The 15,030-nt window shown below is 42.1% G+C and overlaps 2 protein-coding genes across 2 annotated transcripts; both read right to left on the reverse strand.

Moving 5' to 3' along the window:
* Positions 1-193: 193 nt before the first annotated feature.
* On the reverse strand, positions 194-8,616 carry LOC139545553 (cell cycle checkpoint control protein RAD9B-like). The gene is made up of 11 exons (XM_071353472.1): positions 8,511-8,616; positions 8,092-8,162; positions 7,796-7,933; positions 7,506-7,620; positions 7,211-7,310; positions 6,930-7,036; positions 6,730-6,836; positions 3,750-3,814; positions 3,468-3,590; positions 1,575-1,809; positions 194-1,199 (listed from the first exon to the last, which is right to left on the reverse strand). The coding sequence occupies exons 1-11, from the start codon at positions 8,542-8,544 to the stop codon at positions 1,071-1,073; spliced, it is 1,224 nt and encodes a 407-aa protein (XP_071209573.1). The 5' UTR covers positions 8,545-8,616; the 3' UTR covers positions 194-1,070.
* Positions 8,617-9,843: 1,227 nt separating this feature from the next.
* On the reverse strand, positions 9,844-11,466 carry LOC139545554 (protein FAM216A). The gene is made up of 5 exons (XM_071353473.1): positions 11,267-11,466; positions 11,054-11,094; positions 10,524-10,657; positions 10,303-10,429; positions 9,844-10,223 (listed from the first exon to the last, which is right to left on the reverse strand). Exons 1-5 carry the CDS (start codon positions 11,350-11,352, stop codon positions 10,036-10,038), a joined length of 576 nt encoding a protein of 191 aa, XP_071209574.1. The 5' UTR covers positions 11,353-11,466; the 3' UTR covers positions 9,844-10,035.
* Between the last annotated feature and the right edge of the window lie 3,564 nt (positions 11,467-15,030).

Here is a 15,030-nt window from a genome sequence, read left to right on the forward strand (position 1 = left end):
CGTTCTTTTCCTTTTAATCAGACCCTTGTCACATGTTTTTCTGTGTCAATATTGTTTGTTCAGTGGTCTATGCAAGGTATTTGTCTACTTACACAGTAGACTGAACAGTTCCTGAGGTAATGAAAACATGTAGGTCAAAAGCATCTAGAAGCAGACCACGGCTACCATTTCCCTCCCAGTGAGGTAGGCCATGCTGCTACACGTGATCATGTATTTCTGATAGATCATCTTTATGCAGTCTTTCCCTTTGAAGGTGGAATCATACTGTTCCCTGCCAGGCAGCATATCCCTGCTCTGACTCATCCATTCCTCTGTCTCAGCAGGGGCCACAGTGGACTAGACTCAAGTGTTTCCCTCGCAGCTGTCTGCTCTTATGCAACTGAGGGGACTGCCTGAAGCTACATGAAAAGGCTCCATGTGATCTGTATGTTTGGTTACACATTCCTCAAGCTTTAGCGAGTCTGTGAGATGTGTTGAGTTTACTATCAGCACCCAGGTGTGGCATCCCCAGGCGCTTGGCTTGAGGAATGTTTTCATGGGCAAATCTAGGGCCTTTTCACAATTTGAGATTTTCTCACCTCCGTCCTCCCTGGCCTCCTTTTCGAGGAGAGGCGGCGAGTAGAGGGAAAGTGGATGAAAATGCATTTGTATAAATTAGACTGGTCACAAACGTGCTTCCTCGCCAAATGAAGGCTATCGAGGAGGGGAGGACCGTCTTCCATTTACCTATTAACGAATTGACAATTCTCAACAACTTATTGGTTTCTGGGTCACAGGGAAGAGGACAAATGTTTACCCCAATTAATTTTATGCTTTTGATGTCTGACTTTCAAATCTACGGTATATGTTTCTTGCAATAAATGCGCATACCATTGGAATAACTTATTTGTTAGTAAAAACAAACAGCCATGCTTTATGAACTTTCATTTAAAGCACTCAAATGAATTGAAAAATATTATGTTCTCATTTAAATGTATTTACAATATACAATGGGAAAAAGACTATGGTCTGCTGAAAAAACTTGCAGGGTATGAAAACAGTTCTTGGCTTGGTCATCATTCTGTGGTAACTTACAATGCACCACTGGCCCTCTCCTCTCCCCCATCTTCTGTATCACTGGAACACGCCAGACTGGGCAGCATAGAGGTGCAACCATCACCTTGCTCACAGGACACGGCCCCAAAGAGGAGGGAGCGAACCTAAGGAACCAAAACACACGACTCATCATTAATAGACAGCTGAGCAGACTATGAGCATGGGTGGAAAAAAACAGCAAATTGTGAAACAGTTTTCGCAATATGGTCTGGTGGTTCTTAGGCAAAAGAGCTTGAGATAAGAGGGCTGTGCAACCAGCCACACACCTTGCATACGTCACAATTCACCTTCACCCTGTCTTTCAGGTCAATCACACATCACATGGTTAAACATTATTGCAATCTAGGCACATTCCAGGTTGAACGTTAAAGCAAGGCCTTATCTGTACTTTGGAACTTGAGCCTGCCAAAATCCCAGAACACAGTGGCTTGAGGGCACAAACAGAAGTCAACCAAAGTTCACATTTTGTTCTAATTTACCTTGGAGGAAGGAGGAGTTGTGATGCCACGACCTCTGTGTGTGTAACGTGGTGTTCTGAGCCTATCAGAATCCTCTCCTGTCCTGGTGAACTCTCTCATGAGGGCTGCTCCACAGAACACTGGGCTTCCCTGGCTGGATGCTATCAGCTCGCCTGCAGAGGGAAACCCCTGGGCCTGGGGGGGACCGGCATCTGCCTCACACGGGCCCTCCGGAGGCTCCGCAACACCTCCACACCTGAGAGCATATAAGGACCATTACAGCAAGGCTGCCTTCAGGCATTTCCCTCCAGTGGTCTGCCTATAGTCGTTTTCCTATATAGCTTCATATTGAAAACAGATGCCTGTCAGTCTTAAATCAATATTAATTAACCACATTCGTGATAGTCAACAAACTAAAGCAATAGCATTGCTAACAGACATCTAGATATATATATAATAGAAGTTATATGAGATGCGCATGTCACGTTCTATTGGGGAAAGGTTGTTTTTAGATAACCGAGCAGTGTGAGTTTGAAAGAAGTCTGCTCTCATGAGCGCGTGTGTTACATGATATGTATGCCGCGTGAGTTACTGCAGCTGCACGTGCATCAGTGTGTGAGGGAGAGAGAGTGGAGGGGAGGGGCAGAGCTAGAGAGACGGCAGGGAGAGAAAGGGAGGAACATGGAGAGAGAGAAAAAAGGGAGCTGTTGTAAGAGTGACACTGCTGTTGGATGTTGGCTGTGCTCCAAGGTTGCATGCTAGGACAACCTAACTCTGTTCCGCCTGTTCTCCTGCACATGGCAGGCCAGCATAAACATGCTTTCCATAAACACCACTGACTGCACCACAGACAGAACCAGAATGAGCCTATAAAGAAGCGTCCCAGCAGGAGAGAGAATGGGAAGGACCTGGGTTTTAAATATCTTCACTTATCTTTGTCAAGGTCAGCATGAGAATAATGTGTGTGTTTGCCTGGGAGGTTATGGAACAGCGGGTTCAGTAACATAAGAATATAAACATAAATTGTACAACTACAACATTAACCTGTCATACAAAAGTCTGATGTGTTCTCAGTATTCCATGAAGGTATAAACATGACATTTACATTTTGGTCATTCGAACATACTGTATGAACGTTTCCTTGAAAAAGGAAGAAGCAGTGCAATGCAGTGACGTCATAAGTGACCCAGATGTGCCACAATCCGGCTGGGACTGGTGCAAACCCCACCTCAGGCGGCTCAGAGCAGACACTAAGAGAGAGATACATAGAGGCCGGGCGGGCCACACACTGAGTGACATCATCGCCACAGCAACGTAACAGGTTAGTGACTGTGGGGGAGGTAGGGATTACAGTCCGTCAGTCTGTCAGGCCTCTAACACAGCCAGCACGGCCTTGCCCCAGATAGCCAACCTGTCACAGTGCTACTGCACTGTTCTGTAACACAACGCCCAATGAGGCACCAAAAAAAGCACATGCTGGCCAACTCCCGTAAGGAGGACATCACAGGTACAGCCAGCTCTAGGATTCTAGGAAAGGCTAGTTAAAATTTACTCTACTGTGACTGTCACATGATTGGGCAGGCGCTTTAAGGCTATCTAAGCGTGTTAACTTTTTTATTTGCTATTGAACTGAGAAACTGCTTCTCGCTACGACAAAATGTCCTGCATTTCTACACACCATGCCTCCTAACAAGTGCTTCCCTGACTATTGAAATCATTTGGGCACTTCTACATACATTATTTGATATAGCGGTAGGGTTGCTATGGTGACTACATCATAGATGATGAAGATAGAAGCAGATTAAGGGCAGGATGTGATGCTGGCGATGTGGTGTATTACACAATGTTGGACCAAATACAGAACCCCCCTATCAGTGGTGGGGTAATAACTGTTTAACGAATGGTGACGGCTACCTTAGTGCAGCAGGAGCCTGGGCCTCTGTAGCCTGGGAGGGGGTCCTGCTCTCTGGGTTGACAAGAGTAGCCAACACCACACTGGCCTCCAGCACCATGTCATCTACACTGAAGGCCACCGGCCTGACAGACAGCAGAACACAACATCAGCATACCTAGAACCAGTGCCCTGACATTTCTCCAACCTTGTGACCAGACCGGTAAAAACTCCAGGCCTAATTTAGGACCTAAGTAAAAGAGGTGATAGTCACTGGGTATAATCACAAGGACCAGGATACTTACTTTCCTGCGGCGCCAAAGTGAGCAGATACTGGTAGACCATGTGATTCAGCAAATGACAGCAATCCCTAGAGAAGAGGTTAATACATTAAACACATGCATGTTTGGAGTGACTGTTTAATCATTCACCACTAATTAAAATAATAGTTCACAATACTCTGGTACTCTGCTAGACAGCAATGTACATTAGATGACAGGGCACATATTACCAATGTTGCTGTGTACAGTCATGGCCAAAAGTTTTGAGAATGACACAAATATTAATTTCCAAAAAGTTTGCTATTTCAGTGTCTTTAGATATTTTTGTCAGATGTTACTATTATACTGAAGTATAATTACAAGCATTTCATAAGTGTCAAAGGCTTTTATTGACAATTACATGAAATTGATGCAAAGAGTCAATATTTGCAGTGTTGACCCTTCTTTTTCAAGACCTCTGCAATCCGCCCTAGCATGCTGTCAATTAACTTCTGGGCCACATCCTGACTGATTGTCAGGTGTGTGCGTACTGGTAGCAAAGTCAGGTGCAGGAGAGCAGAGATTTGTGAACAGGCGCGCACTTTATTGAGGCAAAAGTGCAAAACGCGCAAAACAGTCACAAGAATTATGTTTAACAATAAACATCTTCGTGAAATACCACGGAAAAAACAAACCAGTCTGGCGCGTCAACAACAAACACGTAACACAAACAATCTTACACAAAGACATGATGGGGAACAGAGGAATAAATACATGTAGATTGATTGGGGAATGAAAACCAGGTGTGTAGGGAACAAGACAAAACAAATGGATACATGAAAAATGGAGCGGCGATGGCTAGAAAGCCGGTGACGGCAACCGCCGAACGCCGCCCGAACAAGGAGAGGAGCCGACTTCGGCGGAAGTCGTGACACTGATGGCAGCCCATTCTTGCATAATCAATGCTTGGAGTTTGTCAGAATTTGTGGGTTTTTGTTTGTCCACCCGCCTCTTGAGGATAGACCACAAGTTCTCAATGGGATTAAGGTCTGGGGAGTTTCCTGGCCATGGACCCAAAATATTGATGTTTTGTTCCCCGAGCCACTTAGTTATCACTTTTGCCTTATCGTGGTGCTCCATCATGCTGGAAAAGGCATTGTTTGTCACCAAACTGTTCCTAGATGGTTGGGAGAAGTTGCTCTCGGAGGATGTGTTTGTACCATTCTTTATTCATGGCTGTGTTCTTAGGCAAAATTGTGAGTGAGCCCACTCCCTTGGCTGAGAAGCAACCCCACACATGAATGGTCTCAGGATGCTTTACTGTTGGCATGACACAGGACTGATGGTAGCGCTCACCTTGTCTTCTCCGGACAAGCTTTTTTCCGGATGCCCCAAACAATCGGAAAGGGGATTCATCAGAGAAAATTACTTTACCCCAGTCCTCAGCAGTCCAGTCCCTGTACCTTTTGCAGAATATCAGTCTGTCCCTGATGTTTTTCCTGGAGAGAAGTGGCTTCTTTGCTGCCCTTCTTGACACCAGGCCATCCTCCAAAAGTCTTCGCCTCACTGTGCGTGCAGATGCACTCACACCTGCCTGCTGCCATTCCTGAGCAAGCTCTGTACTGGTGGTGCCCCGATCCCGCAGCTGAATCAACTTTAGGAGACGGTCCTGGTGCTTGCTGGAATTTCTTGGGCGCCTTGAAGCCTTCTTCACAACAATTGAACCGCTCTCCTTGTAGTTCTTGATGATCCGATAAATGGTTGATTTAGGTGCAATCTTACTGGCAGCAATATCCTTGCCTGTGAAGCCTTTTTTGTGCAAAGCAATGATGATGGCACGTGTTTCCTTGCAGGAAACCATGGTTGACAGAGGAAGAACAATGATTCCAAGCACCACCCTCCTTTTGAAGCTTCCAGTCTGTTATTCAAACTCAATCAGCATGACGGAGTGATCTCCAGCCTTGTCCTCGTCAACACTCACACCTGTGTTAATGAGAGAATCACTGACATGATGTCAGCTGGTCCTTTTGTGGCAGGGCTGAAATGCAGTGGAAATGTTTTTGGGGGATTCAGTTCATTTGCATGGCAAAGAGGGACTTTGCAATTAATTGTATTTCATCTGATCACTCTTCATAACATTCGGTAGTATATGCAAATTGCCATCATACAAACTGAGGCAGCAGACTTTGTGAAAATTAATATTTGTATAATTCTCAAAACTTTTGGCCACGACTGTACACTAGCCATAACCTTTCAAGTTGTTGGGGTCAATCACAGTGAAAGGGGTAATCATGGGTTCAGTTGAATCGCTGTGTCCGATGCCCAGACACCAGAGCCTCTGTGTGTGTTCGACTAGCCCCTCTAACACACTGTGACAGGTAAGACTAGCAGCAATGTAGAGACTGGCTCACTGTCCAACTCAATCACAGGCTAGCATGAACACACATCAGTCTATAGCTAGGCATAGCTTTACTGTGTAATGAGGGACTTCACAAAAGGGTACCCCCAACAACATTCCAGGACGTTAGGGTCGGGTCAAAGGATGTGGGTCTGAGCACAAATTGTGACACATTAGCTGTACTTTATAATAAATAACACACAAAAACATAGGATGCAAAATGGCTGCCTTTTTGGGGTCCCAATGTGATATATTTTGCTATTGAATCATGTTGATGTATATTTCTCCTCTGAGGACTTGGGTTTATTTGGAACATGGTATGAGAGTTAGGCAATCAATGCATGTGTTTTACTACTTATTACTGTCTGTTCACTAAAAATGTAAACATGTGCGGTGAAAAAAACATAATATTATAACTTGATTCATTAGGGTCATAAAACAAAATCCTGCCCAGGAGGGGAACGTTCCATTGAAAATGATAGGGTACAGAGTCTCCTGGACACTTGGGTCCAGTCCTGTAAATAAATGAATTAACCCATGGGTATGCAAGTACAGACAGTGACACCCTCCCATATTCACAAGCTCATGTGACAAAAAATAAGGTCCATCCCAAAATAACCCCCTTACCCTCAGCTCCTTCAGACAGAAGGTTATGTCTGAGTCAACTCCAACCTGGAAGTAGTCAAACTCACTGGGATCTAAAGACATCTCAGTATGCATGGCCTTCATTTGATCTGCACCCCGAAAAATCAGGAGTTAGGCACAATATGTTACTGACTTTTTGTGGGTTGGTTTTTTCATACACCGTAGACAGTGCAACATCTCACCGCTTTCATCTTCATAGTAGCTTTTCAGATTGACTCTCAGAGGAGACATGGACAGAGTGATCTCTTCCTGAGACACTGGGAAGTGCATCACCATGTCGCCTAGAAGTCTGGCCCCAAAATAATAATACAAATGTAATACAATTATAATAGATAGTACAAATGTAAATTACTAATGAAATAATCATCATATACTGTATACCCTGTAGTAATTAGTCAGTATCTGAATCACTCTTCAACAATGTCACGAGGAGATAGATTGGGATATGTTTAGTGGAGCTCACCTGGGCTGGGCCTTCAGGACATTGGGGCAGAGGTGAGAAGGAAACACTGCCTGCAGAGCTTCACTTTCCTGGAAACCCAGGTTGTGTGTTTTGGTGATACCTGTCACAATGAGTATGAGATGTTGGGACACAGCGCCATCTAGTATTGATACAATGCATTACAATCTGAGAAAGAATCCCCTTTGTTCCAAAATCATTATTGAACACCTACTGGAAGTTGCTCACCCACCCACACACACACACACATATAAAACAAGCTCTTATCTGAGAGCACTCTATTGGACTGTTCTCCTACCATGTCTGCAGTGAAACTGGAATATCACCCGGTTGTCTGGGAGATTGATGGATATTTGACAGCTATCCACATTACGCTCAATGGTAGCCAGGCACCGAAACAGCGGCAGCACTGACTAAAACCAAAACGATGTATATTAATACACAGCTATTACACTATCAGTACTATAAAGTCTCACCCATTGTAAAAGCAATGATGCTGGACTGTTCCATATGGGCCTGTGTGAGACATTTATCTGTCTTGAGATATTGGGGTCATATTCAGCAGATTCAGAACAGCTTGGCCATTACCTTCATGACCAACTTGCATTTGACAGTTCCACTGTCCTGGGCTGGTCCTGTGTCTGGGCTGTAGTGTTGGAAGAACAGTGGGGAGAAGAGGAAGCAGGCGTAGGCAGAATGGGCTGAGTTCACTGACCTCATTGCCAACTACAAGAGACCAGAGCAGGCAGATAATGATATGCATAATGGTTAGAACAGGACAATGTTATGTAGCTAACACTTTACATTGATAAAGCTTTGTAGACTAGACCATCATCAAATCAAACGTTATTTGTGTAGCACACTTCAAATGGACTGATGCTTACCCCTTTCATCATAGGATCCAACCATAATTCATCTCCTATGCGTGCCAGGGCATGAACAGCCTTCCCAAACACTGTCAGAAACAGAGTCAGAGATACTGTTTATGTAGATTAAATTGATCAAGCAATTATGTGTCAACATATTTAGCTATCTAAATCCTACATTTTAGCTATCTAGCTAAATCACTTCAGAGAAAAATCCGCAGACTGAGGTAACGTTAGGATGTCAAAGCTAGCCAACTTTAGAGAATTAGCTAACTTTAGAGAGGTAACGTTAACTAGCTAGCTAACGTTTATACTATCCTGTTTGGCACATTTAGCTAGCTAGCTAAGTTAGCTAGATATGTACTTTAAAATGTGTTGCACATTTCTGTATCAATACGTTATAGTTAACGTTATCTATATTCCAAAAGTGAACATACCTTTAACACCGTTTCTTTCAATGACACACTTCATTTTGGCAGTCAAGTTCAAGTTCCACAATGTTTGATTTTGTGTTTGATCACTAATTAGTGTCTGTCGGTGCAGTTGACGCGCAACAGCTACAAAACAGCAGTATGGAGATGATTTACTAATGAACCATATTGTGTAATATGCTAATCTATTACCATTATGATTAGTATGACTATAAGGGGTCATGTAATGTATATTAAGTTAAAATTCTAAAATCCTGAATGCATACAAAACTAGATAGCTGGTACAACAAATGACCATTCAAGAGAATATTTTTTTGCCAATATAATTTATTGTCAAGCAGTCACACTGTACTACAAACACATTGTTACATAATAATCTCACAGGCCTGTTTGGCACATTTAGCTAGCTAGCTAAGTTAGCTAGATATGTACTTTAAAATGTGTTGCACATTTCTGTATCAATACGTTATAGTTAACGTTATCTATATTCCAAAAGTGAACATACCTTTAACACCGTTTCTTTCAATGACACACTTCATTTTGGCAGTCAAGTTCAAGTTCCACAATGTTTGATTTTGTGTTTGATCACTAATTAGTGTCTGTCGGTGCAGTTGACGCGCAACAGCTACAAAACAGCAGTATGGAGATGATTTACTAATGAACCATATTGTGTAATATGCTAATCTATTACCATTATGATTAGTATGACTATAAGGGGTCATGTAATGTATATTAAGTTAAAATTCTAAAATCCTGAATGCATACAAAACTAGATAGCTGGTACAACAAATGACCATTCAAGAGAATATTTTTTTGCCAATATAATTTATTGTCAAGCAGTCACACTGTACTACAAACACATTGTTACATAATAATCTCACAGGCCTATTGCAGAAACCTTCCTAGCTGTCACTTATTTCTCTTCAGATGTTTCTGTATATTGTTTTGCCCCTGCTTTTTGGTGGGATTATATTTTACTTTTTTCAAATACTCAGCACATTATCAACTGCAAATTAAGAGGTAGAGTCAGCAAAATGACATTGCATGAGCAGCACCTGCAGATATTGTGACGAGCAAAATGAAAGACTGCGCTCACACAGTCACACACAGTATCTGCGCATGTGCAAAGGTTCCCTTCATGCTCTTACAAGGTGGTAGCCACGGGACCAAAACAGTGAAGTTTAGACTCGCGATCCAACGCCCTTGTTGCAGAAATTGGCACACTATGCTGTTTAATTTGTGCATCCACTTCATATTGCTGACTCTACCTTTAAGTTTTAAACCATTTATTATTAAAATGACCTGTAATCATATATAAATAATCAACAGACAATAAATGTACAGTATGTAATAATGGTTTATAAACTATTTAAAAATTCTTATAAGCAGTTTAATGAGAGACTCAAATAAATGTGTTACCAACAAGGAGAATGTGTTTTGAAATGATAAAAATTATACTATACTTCAATACATTGTCAGAATAATATAATGTATGACTGACTTCATTATAATTATTTCAAATACAGTCTTCTCACTCTGCACTGGGACTGTTGGTAATCTTTGGGAGGATAACTTTAGAGTGCACTGTGGTGCCATTCCTCTGTCCATATGGCTTGATCCTAGATCCAGAATCTCTCTCATTGTCCATCTTGAACGTGAGCCGATCTTTAAGCAGTGGGCCTCCAGTAGTATGTTTGGTTCCATCCAAAGAGCTATGACCTTGAGGGAAAACATTTAATCTAAGATGGGCAATAATTGGCCTATATTCAATTCTAAAGTAAATACAATTACAACCCACCTGATTTTATACACCGGTGCAGCACATTGAGATAGTGTTGCTTCATCAGTCGTCTCATGTGCTCGGTGCTGTAAACATTTGCAATACTGTAGAGATATCGTTTCTGTCCAGTTGTGAGGGTTGGATGCTGGAACATGGTAACAATATTTTGTAGAACACTACATTTACATTCAGCAATATATTAATTCTGGTATATGGCAAATAACTTGCTGACATGTTACCTGTAGAAATGGTGCAGTCATCATGGACTTGGGGACGTGTATGGTTTTCACCTGCTGGTGGTCAGGAACCTTGAAATGTGCTGTCCTGTGCATCTCCACCCTGGTGTTTTGTTCCTTATACACATGCTCAGAGTCTGTCATACAGATAGGTGTATTAATGAGGCCTCTATCTGCATTAATCACACACTTTTTGATTGAGTAAAATGTTAATGCATATTAGTTCAACACCAGTAATGTTAAATAGATTGATTCACCAAATTAACATTACACTAACATTTGGATAACCCCCCAAAAATACATTTTCCAAAATACCATTTGGAAAGATATGGACTCCTATACCCGACTGGCTTCTGTGGTGTCTATTGCATGCCACACGCAGGCTATTGCATTTCAGTTCTCTATCAACAGAGCAGCGTTTTACCTTGCATTTCCGACTCACAAAATAGCCTATAGTTTCAAACTAACAACGTAAACATGCAAACATACAATGCACAAGTTAACAACCAGTAGGCTATACATACAGTACATACCTATATATCTATGATGGTACATGTTATTTGACTCCGCAGATCTACAAACATGAAATAATAGAAACTTGATCTGAAATGTTTGCATTTTAAGCAATAAGAGCAAATCTCGAAAAACAAGTCCTCATTAAAAACAGATGTGTCTATAAATATAACGCACTCATTTCATTAACATTCATTACAGAAGCATACAATTAGTTCATTTTGCAAGCCTACCTTGTTGCTAAAACGCGACTACCACCGCGTTTTATCAGGCGATCTCCTTTTCTTATTTCCTCGACAAATGTAACCTGTTTTCTCATGATTTTGTTACTTTGTAACAAATCGATGAGGTCGATTTTAATATTGGTGGTTACAAGTATCAATCTTACATTGCCATGGTCGTGTGAACAGGAGAGGATGTCAGTCCATGGGGCGGATCCAGAGCAGACTACTGACAAGAGGTTATACAGAGCATTCGGAAACTATTCAGACCCCGTGACTTTTTACACATTTTGTTAAGTTACAGCCTTACTAATGGTTTAAATGACACAGCGAAAACAAGTTTTTAGAAATGTTTTTCAAATGTATTAAAAATAAAAAACAGAAATACCTTATTCACATAAGTATTCAGACCCTTTGCTATGAGACTTGAAATTGAGCTCAGGTGCATCCTGTTTCCATTTATCATCCATCAAATCAAATCAAACTTTATTTGTCACATGCGCCGAATACAACAAGAGTAGACCTTACCGTCAAATGCTTACTTACAAGCCCTTAACCAACAGTGCAGTTCAAGAAGAGTTAAGAAAATATTTACCAAATAAATTAAAGTAAAAAATTATAAAAAGTGACACAATAACATAACAATAACGAGGCTATATATAAGGGTACCGTGGGGGTACAGGTTAGAGGTAATTTGTACATGTAGGTAGAGGTGAAGTGACTATGCATAGATAATAAACAGTGAGTAGCAGCAGTGTACAAAACAAATGGGGGTTGGGGGGGGTTAATGTAATAGTCTGGTGGCCATTTGATTAATTGTTCAGCAGTCTTATAGCTTGGGGGTAGAAGCTGTTAAGGAGCCTTTTGGTCCTAGACTTGGCGCTCCGGTACCGCTTGCCGTGCGGTAGCAGAGAAACCCGTCTATGACTTGGGTGACTGGCGTCTCTGACAATTTTATGGGCACCGCCTATTATATAGGTCCTGGATTGCAGGAAGCTTGGCCCTAGTGATGTACTGGGCTGTACGCACTACCCTCTGTAGCGCCTTATGGTCAGATGCCGAGCAGTTGCCATACCAGGCGGTGATGCAACTGGTCAGGATGCTCTCGATGGTGCAGCTGTAGAACTTTTTAAGGATCTGGGGACCCATGCCAAATCTTTTCAGTCTCCTGAGGGGGAAAAAGTTTTGTCGTGCCCTCTTCACGACTGTCTTGGTGTGTTTGGACCATGATAGATCGTTGGTAATGTGGACACCAAGGAACTTGAAACTCTCAACCCGCTCCACTACAGCCCCGTTGATGTTAATGGGAGACTGTTAGTCCACGATCAGTTCCTTTGTCTTGCTCGCATTGAAGGAGAGGTTGTTGTCCTAGCACCACACTGCCATTTCTCTGACCTCCCTATAGGCTGTCTCATCATTGTCGGTGATCAGGCCTACCACTGTTGTGTCATCAGCAAACTTAATGATGGTGTTGGAGTCGTGTTTGGCCATGCAGTCGTGGGTGAACAGGGAGTACAGGAGGGGACTAAGTACACACCCCTGAGTGGCCCCAGTGTTGAGGATCAGCGTGGCAGACGTTTTGTTCCCTACCCTTACCACCTAGGGGCGGCTCGTCAGGAAGTCCAGGATCCAGTTGCAGAGGGAGATGTTTCTTCAACTTGATTGGAGTCCACCTGTGGTAAATTCAATTGATTGGGCATTATTTGGAAAGGCACACACCTGTCTATATAAGGTCCCACAGTTGAAAGTGCACGTTGGAGAAAAAAAACAAGCCATGAGGTCGAAGGAGATGTCCGTAGAGCTCCAAGACAAGATTGTGTCGAGGCACAGATCTGGGGAAGGGTACAAAAACAATTCTGCAGCATTGAAGGTCCCCAAGAACACAGTGGCCTCCATCATTCTTAAATGGAAGAAGTTTGGAATCACCAAGACTTTTCCTAGAGTTGGCCGTCCGGGCCAAACTGAGCAATCGGGGGAAGGGCCTTGGTCAGGGAGGTGACGAAGAACCCGATAGTCACTCTGACAGAGCTTCAGAGTTCCTCTGTGGAGATGGGAGAACCATCCAGAAGGACAACCATCTCTGCAGCACTCCACCAGGCCTTTATGGTAGAGGCCTTTATCAATCAGGCCTTTATGGTAGAGTGGCCAGACGGAAGCCACTCCACAGTAAAAGGCACATAACAGCTGGTCTGGAGGAAACCTGGCACAATCATGTCCATCCTGAAGCATGGTGGTGGCAGCATCATGCTGTGGAGATGTTTTTCAGAGGCAGGGACTGGGAGGCTAGTCAGGATCGAGGGAAAGATGAATGAAGCAAAGTACAGAGAGATCCTTGATGAAAACCTGCTCCAGAGAGCTCAGTACCTCAGACTGGGGTGAAGGTTCACCTTCCAACAGGACAACAACCATAAGCACACAGCCAAGACCAAGCAGGAGTGGCTTCGGTAAAAATTTCTGAATGTCCTTGAATGGCCCAGCCAGAGCCCGGACTTGAACCCGATCAAACATCTCTGAAAAGACCTGAAAATAGCTGTGCAGCGACGCTCCCCATCCAACATGACAAAGCGTGAGAGGATCTGGGAGATACTCCCCAAATACAGGTGTGCCAAGCTTGTAGCGGTCACACCCAAGAAGAGTAGAGGCTGTAATCGCTGCCAAAGGGACTTTAGAAAGTACTGAGTAAAGGGTCTGAATACTTATGTAAATGTGATATTTCCATTTTTTATTTGTAATACATTTTCAAATTCTAAAAAACAGTTTTTGCTTTTTCATTATGGTTTATTGTGTGTAGATTGATGAGGGGAAAAAACGATTTTATCAATTTCATAATAAGGCTGTAATGTAACAAAATGTAGAAAAAGTCAAGGGGTCTGAATATTTTCAGAATGCACTGCATTGATAAAGTATTTAGACCCCTTGACTTTTTCCACATTTTGTTACATTACAGCCTTATTATAAAATTGACAATAGTTTGTTTTCCCTCATCAATCTACACACAATACCACAGATTTTTTTGCAATAAAAAAAAAAAGAACACTGAAATATCACATTTACATAAGTGCCAGGTTTCCTCCAGATGTGACGCTTGGCATTCAGGCCAAAATGTTCAATCTTGATTTCATCAGACCAGAGAATCTTGTTTCTTATGGTCCGAGAGTCCTTTAGGTGCCTTTTGGCAATCTTCAAGCGGCTGACATCAGTGGTGGAAAAAGTACCCAATTGTCATACTTGAGTAAAAGTATAGATACCTTAGTAGAAAATGACTCAAGTAAAAGAGAAAGTCACCTAGTAAAATACTACTTGAGTAAAGTCTAAAGGTATTTGGTTTGAAATATACTTATGTATCAAAAGTACATTTAATTGCTAAAATATACTTAAGTATCAAAAGTAAAAGTATAAATAATTTCAAATTCCTTATATTAAGCAAAGCAGACGGCACCATTTTCTTGTTTTTAAAATGTACAGTTAGCCAGGGGAACACTCCAACACTCAGACATTACTTACAAAAGATGCATTTGTGTTTAGTGAGTCCACCAGAACATAGGCTGTAGGGATGACCACATGTTCTCTTGATAAGTGCACGAATTTCACAATTTTCAGGGAAAATGTATGGAGTAAAAAGTACAATATTTTCTTTAGGAATGCAGTGAAGTAAAAGTTGAGAAAAATATAAATAGTAAAGTACAAATACCCCAAAAATGAAATTTTACTTAAGTACTTTACACCATTGGCTGTCATGTGCATTTTACTGAAGAGTGGCTTCCATCTGGCCACTC

This window comes from Salvelinus alpinus, chromosome 19 (genome assembly GCF_045679555.1).
Source record: "Salvelinus alpinus chromosome 19, SLU_Salpinus.1, whole genome shotgun sequence".
Lineage (NCBI taxonomy): Eukaryota > Metazoa > Chordata > Actinopteri > Salmoniformes > Salmonidae > Salvelinus > Salvelinus alpinus.

What these genes read in the sequence shown, in the direction of transcription:
- LOC139545553 (XM_071353472.1), bottom strand. Translation starts at nt 8,544, where the DNA reads ATGAAGTGTGTCATTGAAAGAAACGGTGTTAAAG. An exon ending in CCAGTTTCACTGCAGACATG is followed by an intron (nt 7,311 to 7,505) that starts GTAGGAGAACAG and finishes TCATTGTGACAG; the next exon opens with GTATCACCAAAACACACAAC. An exon ending in TCTGTCTGAAGGAGCTGAGG is followed by an intron (nt 3,815 to 6,729) that starts GTAAGGGGGTTA and finishes CCTCTTCTCTAG; the next exon opens with GGATTGCTGTCATTTGCTGA.
- LOC139545554 (XM_071353473.1), bottom strand. Translation starts at nt 11,352, where the DNA reads ATGAGAAAACAGGTTACATTTGTCGAGGAAATAAGAAAAGGAGATCGC. An exon ending in AGTCGCGTTTTAGCAACAAG is followed by an intron (nt 11,095 to 11,266) that starts GTAGGCTTGCAA and finishes TCATGTTTGTAG; the next exon opens with ATCTGCGGAGTCAAATAACA. An exon ending in GTACCATCATAGATATATAG is followed by an intron (nt 10,658 to 11,053) that starts GTATGTACTGTA and finishes TCTGTATGACAG; the next exon opens with ACTCTGAGCATGTGTATAAG.